Raw genomic sequence first — 6,987 nt, 5'->3', positions numbered from 1 at the left:
AATGATTTTGAGTTTTGTTCCACATTGTTCTCCCTCCATCCAGGATCTCCTCCATAGATCCGTCTTTGAGTGGCTGACAGTGGTAGCCAGGCACCATCTAGTTCTTCTGGTCTCATACTTGTATAGGCTGAAGATCACATGGTGTACCAGTCACTTGGACTAATTGTTTCCATGAATCTTTGGTTTTTCTTCATTCTTCTTTGTTCTGGATGAGGAGAGACCCATTGTTGCATCTAGATGGCTGCTTGCAAGCTTTTAAGATTCCAGTCACTGCTCACCAAAGCAGGATGTGGAACTATGTTTTGTGTAGTATGTTATGCCAATTGAGTTTGATGTCCCCTGCGACTATGGTCCCGAGCCCATAGGTCCAACTACTTGCTTCCTCTGGGTAGCTGGCTGTGGCCAAGGAATGACTACAACCTTGTCTCTTGTCAGTTCTACTATATACCTGGGAATTCTTATAGAACGTATCAATACACTTATAGAAACATTGTCTGCCAACCCTATACATGGTCTTGGGCACACTTCCCCCTGCATGTTATGTGCCATCTCATAGTGACCCCCCCTTGGGTTTCTGAGGCAGTATCACTATGGAAATAGATTGCCCAACCTTCCTTCTGAGAAGTGGCTGGTGGGTTTGAACTGCCAACCTTCTGGTTAGCAGTCAAGTGCCTTAGGCACTATGCCACCAGAGCTCCCTGCATAGATGTACCTAATAGTTCTGCCCGTCCACCCATCTATCCATCTGTATAGATATGTTTGCCTTTCCTGACAACACATGAACTACCAACTTTTTGGCCAGTAGTCAGATACCTAGACATTTTCAAGAACCAGGGACTCCTATATTTGAGGATGAATATGTTGAAATACAATCTTATTGGAAGATAATCAATATTTTCTTGGAATAGTCCCTTCCTGTCTACTGTAGGAGGAAAGGATTTGTATACGATTGTGTGTGTCTTGGGACTGAGGGTGGTAGTGGTGTATTAGGTCTGAGTTTGATATCTGTCGCTGTTATGGTAGTGCAATTAATATAATTCAGATTTTCTAGTGCTTTTATTTTATGTCCCCAATATGACCTCTTAAAATGAGAAACAATTCTAAGAACATCCAGAGAGGACCTTCTCTCATGGAGTTTGCACAACCTTATTTTAAGCTGTTATGCTCTTGATCTGCTGCGTAATAGACATGGCTTAACATAAGTATGCCACTGTGCTGGGACTCCTGGGACTGTCCCCAAACACTGGCTAAGGAGAGAGTCATGGCTGCAGTAATGAGCTTCAAGTGCTGTGCAATGAGGATGGAGCCTTCAGAGAACACAATTACCCCGGTCAGTGTCTCTGGAGCTTAATTCAGAGCAATCCCTGTATCCTCCTGTAGAGGTCGCCCCTCTGGAACCTCGGTGCTTCTGTTAACTTTGCAGTCAGGTTGGCATTCCAAGGCCTCCAGCACTCCGAGAGACCTCAGTGTCATCATGTCCATCACATATCTTACACCTAACCTGAAACCAAAGCTAGCACACCAAGCATGATTGCTCACTCCACTCGCATAAATATCGTAGATGAGTATTTATAGGGATTTGGGGCACTCCCATCCAAAGTTATGTCGAGCTGATAACTGTGGGACATTCCAGTGTGTGATAGCTGCAGTGTGGAGGAAGCACAGCAGACCCCAAAAAGTGAAAGGAGAAGATAGTGGAGCCCTTCTTCAGTGAGTGAACCAAGCACTGGCTCTTTACCTGCTGAACTATGTGTGGTTAGCTGCCATCCAGTTCACCTCCTTCTCATGGTGGCTCCATGCCCAATGGGATTGGATGGTTGTGATCCACACAGTTCTCACTGACTGATTTTTGGAAGGATATCACCAGGCCTTTCTTCCTAGTCTGTCTTAGTCTGTAAGCTCCACTGAAACCTGTTCAGCATCATAGCAAACCTCTACTAACAAATGAGTAGTGCATTGTGGTAGTTAAGGTTGTGTGTCAGTTTGGCTGGGCTGTGGTTTTGAGTGCCTAGGTAGCTAGATTTAGTTATTCCCCATGATGAGGTTGTAATCACCTCCATGGTGGACTCTGCTGTGAGCAGCTAAGTAGTTGCAGAGGAGTTACTTCCATGGTGTGGCCTGCTTCAAGTATACATGGAGAAGCATTGGGAAAGGTCTCTAGATTTTTGGCACATTTTGGGCCGTGTTGCCTGCCGATCTTGGGGTTATTCCTGGACTTCAACCAGTGGCCTGCCATGTTGCCTGCTGATCTTGGGATTGTGCCATTTTCCCTGTCGACCTTGGATTATCAGTCTCAGCAGCCAGTAGCTGCACGAGTCAGAAGCAGCCTCCAGCTCCAGTGGGCCTGGAACAAGAGGCAGAGCTGGAGCCCAGAGTTGAAGGGCCTTCATCCAGCCCCTAGAGCCGCCACTCTGAATTTGGGCCTCTAGCCTCCTAAACTGTAAGAGAATAACTTCCTGTTTCTCAAAGCCATCCACTTGTGGTACTGTTATAGCAGCACTAGAGAACCAAGATATACATTGTCAACCTAAATAGAAGATGTCTTTACAGGGCTCCGCTAGCAGGGCATTTAAATTCTGGTAGCAGTGGGAGCTGTCGAGTGCTGAGCTAATTTTATTTGTTGTCCTTTTGGTCAAGTCAATGTACAACAAGGTAGAATCCAAGCAGTGTGATACTCCTGGATACACCTGCCTGCGGGTGGTTGCTTTTCATTTTGATAAGAACAGAGAAGTCAAGGAGCTACTCTGTGCTAAGCAAGTATATTGTCAAGTGCTTGGAGCCCTCAAAAGCCAGATACAAGGATAAGCAGAAAAACCTGTGCATCCCCATCAGAGCTGATGGACCTAGAGGTCAAAGGGTATGAGTTGTGCCAACCCCTCTTGAAGCTAGGATTTATATGACACACTTACGGGTCTGGAGACAGTGCTGTGTGTGTGTCATTGTTATATGCAACCTCATGACCCAGCATGCATGGATGAGACTTCATTGGCATCAAAGGTAGGAGGGGACCCATTGGAGACAGCACCGCACTTCACAGGTTCTCACTGAATATCATTGAAAAATAAAAAGACTGTGTCTCCTCAGAAGAGCTGTGTGAAAAGTGTTCAGAGTCACATCCGCCTGACTTCTGTTCCCTGCTTGCCCATTGATTGCATAACCCTAATCTAGCGTTCATTCTTTTGTGTCACCAAAATAGCTCTTGGTGAGGTGACAATGATGACATGCTACTAAATAGCTTACTTAGGTGTGTTTGATCTTCTTGATGTTCTCCTCCGTAACGTGCCTGATCCAGTTCTTGCAGTCTTTCAACCTGCATTGCAGGCTCACCCTCGTTGACCTCACCATGAAATGCTGGAATTTCTGAAGGCTTGGTTGTAGGTCCTCTTCCTGAGCCTCCCCCACAGAGCTGTGTCTCCTGTGCTGCCTCATCCCCATCCTTCCCCCTTGGATTATGCCTCTTGGGGGACTTGCTGCCTTGATGCCTATTGGGTTCTTCCTCATTTCTGTTTGCAGGTTACTTGGTCTACAGCGCATCCTATGAAGACTTCATCAGAAACAAATGGTCCACTCAAGCTTCGTCAGTGACTCATTTGCCCATTGAGAATCTGAAGCCAAACACGAGGTATGAGGTGTCAATCTCTTGACCCAAAAATGAGACTTTGTATGTGTGGCCACAGACTGACCTTCAGTTGGAAATGAGAGGATTGCTCAAAATGTATTTCTGCTTGCTTTTGAGTTCTGTTTAGTTCTCATAGAGTAGCAAAGAATGCCTAATACAAGTCAAGTATTTTTCTTAGGAGAAAATTACTATCTGTATTGTAATGATTAGGTAATTTCGCTTGTACATCTTATTCTGCAATTTCTAGAGACTAAACACTACCATTGGGGAACGAAAGGTTGTTCAATGTGTTAAGAGGGAATTGATTCATTTTTAGTCATGCAGGTAGTGGCATGAGACAACATCGCTTTCCTGTATGTCATTAATGGAATAATAATTGCTCAACATTCCAATTAACTGATACTCTGACTCCATGATGTAGATTTTCATGCCATTTAAGAAAGATGCATCGTATACCTTAACAAAGGTTACAAGCATGTCTTCTTACACTGGGCAATGCCTGGCTGGCCAGAGCGCCTTTCAGAGAGCTAGCATTTATAGTCCTGAGTATGAAATGTGCAAAGCTTGTTCCCAGAGATACAAAGAGAGTGAGTGTTTGTTTCTTCTCTTACACTGCCTGGTGTCGATGGTAATGATCACCAGGAAACCTTCCTTGGAGGCTGAACATGGGCAAAGCATCAAATACATGAGGGTCGGCCAGTGGTGTGCGGCTAAACTGACTTTCTCTGCCCTAAAACCTCATTGCCATCAAGTTGATTCTGACTCATAACGACCCAATAAGACAGGGTAGAACTGCCCCGTAGTGTGTCCAAGGCTATAATCTGTGTAAAAGAGAACTGCCACATCTGTCTCCCACAGGTTGGCTAGTGGGTTCAAACTGCCATTTTGGACATCAAGCAAGTGGCTAGCCACTGTGCCAGCGGAGTGCCTTATGTGTTTGCTAAAAAACCAAAACCAAACTCATTGCTGTCCGATTGATTCTGACTCATAGCAATCCTGTAAGACAGAGTAGAACTGCCCCAGAGGACTTTCAAGGCTGTAATCTTTACAGAAGCAGATTGCTACATCTGTATCCTGTGGTGCAGCTGGTTGGTTCAAACTGCTGACCTTTCAGTTGGCAGCCAAGCTCCTAACCACTGTCATCAGACCTCCTTTATCCACTCCCCCCACCAAGTAATAAAAAGCCCTCATTTGTAGTGTTTGCCAATTTCTGTGGTATAAATACTTCCACCATGGCCAATGTCAAGCTCCCAGTGAGCTTTCAGAACGGACCATTTACCATTTGACTCACCAGCCAGTGCGCTGGCTTCACACTCCACTGTCAGACCAAGGCCCTCATTTGCCAGTAATGAGCCCCAGGGCCTTGGGGCTCTCATTTTCCACTCAGCCAGAGGGCCGTGGAGAAGATGGGGACCCACGTTCGTGCTGAGCAGCTGTGCTTCTGGCCTGGGGGGAGTTTCCTCAGGGTGCTTCGTGTGCCGTGTGGGCTCACGCCAACTGACCTTCCAGACACTGCTACAAGTCTTGGGATGTGACAAATCAAAACCAAGTCACAAAACAAGAAACTGAAGAAGCATTTATACTTATTCCTCCCTAATAGTGGTGAAAACTTGATTAAAGAAAACAAAAACAGTAAAGTTAGAGAAAATGGAGTTGACGTCTGGTGTGAGTGTGTGTGTTTGTGTGTGTGTGTGTGTGTGTGTGTGTAGGATGATGCTTTTATAATACAGCCACACTATCAAAATGCTACAAGAGGCCATGTAGCAACTTGCAGTCGCATTTAAATTCCAGTCTCCTGATCCCCTCAGTCCAATGTTCTTTCCACAACTTTTGTGGCTAGGCTGATGATGGGTTTTGAGTAACATAAGCAGATGGTTAGGTAGAATGATGGTTTATTCCCTCTTTCAGCAAGTATTTATTGAGTGCTCTTGAGTCATCCAATAAGTACTTACTGAGTGTTTGCTCTGTACCAGGCACCATGTTATCACTGGGGATAGAATGAGTAGGGTGGTATGAGCACATGCCTATGTGTGTGCGTGCATGTATCTGTACATGTATGTGTGTATACATGGGCGTATGTGTGCAGTGCATGCATGCACATATTTGTATGTAAGTGTGTATGTGTGTATGCATGTATGCGTGTGTATGCATGCATGCACAAATTCACCACCCTGTCCTCATAGAGCTTACAGTCTGCTGGAGGAGACAGATTTTTTTTTTTTTTTTAAATAACAAATATAAACACCCTCTGGTAGGTGTTATAAGGGAGAGTGCTTTGTGCTACAAGAGTGTATAATAGGAGGGTCTTTTCTGAGCACAGAGAGGGAGCAGTCAGGCAGGCTTCCTTGGGGAAGGGAAGGCTGAAGAATAAACAGTAGTTAACTTGGAGAAGATGGGTGTGGGATGAGGCAGAATTGCTCCAGGCATAGAAGATGCATGTGTAGGCCCGAACATGCACGTGTCCTGGAGATGAAAGGAGCCTGGCCCAGACTGAGGGTGAGAAGACGCTGAGCAGGCCTTTCCAGAGGGCCTGTGGGGTCTCCACTCCAGCATCTCGACGGGCAGGCTAGGAGAAGCTTCTGCTCTAATGGCCTCATTCCCGGACACCTACTGCCAAGGGTTCTGGTGAAGAACACTGGCCAGCACACAGAGCGCCAGCGACTGCTCGTGCACACATGTCCTCAAAGCCCTTCTGACCAGCTGTAAGCTCTTCTAGTTGGGGAGGTGTGGAGATAGGGCTGTTGTGTTGTTGGGTGTCATCCAGTCGGCTCCGACGTACAGCAGAAGGACACACAGCCTGGACTGGCACCATCCTCACAGTCGTTGCCGTGTTTGAGCCCACTCACGCAACCACTGTGTCAGCCCATCTCATTGAGGGTCTTCCCCTTGTTCACTGACCTTCTCCTTTACCAAGCATTATGCCCTTCTCCAGGGACTGGTTCCTTCTTACAACATGACCAAAGTATGAGAGATGAAGTCAGGCCATCCTTGCTTCTAAGGAACATTCTAACTGTACTTCTTCCAAGACACATTTGCTCATTCTGTGGCTTGTTGTTGTTAGGTACTTCTGAGTCAGCCCCAACTCATAGCAACCCTGTGCACAACAGGACAAACCACTGCCCAGTTATGCGCCACCCTCACAATCCTTGTTATACTTGAGCCTGCCGTTGCAGCCACTGTGTCAATCCATCTTTTTGAGTCTTCCCCTTTTTGCTGACCCTCCCCTTCACTGAGCATGATCCCGTCTCCAGGGAATGGTCTCTTCTGACAACGTGACCAAAGTAGGTGAGGCGAAGTGTGGCTATTCTTGCTTCCAAGGAGCATTCCACTTGCACTTCTTCTGGAACAGATTTATTTGTTCTTCTGGC

General features: G+C 46.2%; 1 protein-coding gene across 1 annotated transcript in view; it reads left to right on the top strand.

The window, feature by feature from the left end:
• Positions 1–6,987, top strand: part of FNDC1 (fibronectin type III domain containing 1) — a 128,737-nt gene that overhangs the window by 107,786 nt on the left and 13,964 nt on the right. Inside the window, exon 22 of the mRNA XM_042781576.1 lies at positions 3,514–3,622. Within this exon, the coding sequence (XP_042637510.1) occupies positions 3,514–3,622 (109 nt within the window). The remainder of the gene's footprint in view (positions 1–3,513; positions 3,623–6,987) is intronic.

This window comes from Orycteropus afer, unplaced genomic scaffold, assembly GCF_000298275.1.
Source record: "Orycteropus afer afer isolate SDZICR_OR568_19922 unplaced genomic scaffold, OryAfe1.0 scaffold00135, whole genome shotgun sequence".
Taxonomy (NCBI): Eukaryota; Metazoa; Chordata; class Mammalia; order Tubulidentata; family Orycteropodidae; genus Orycteropus; species Orycteropus afer.
This window is presented reverse-complemented; position numbering and strand designations above follow the sequence as displayed.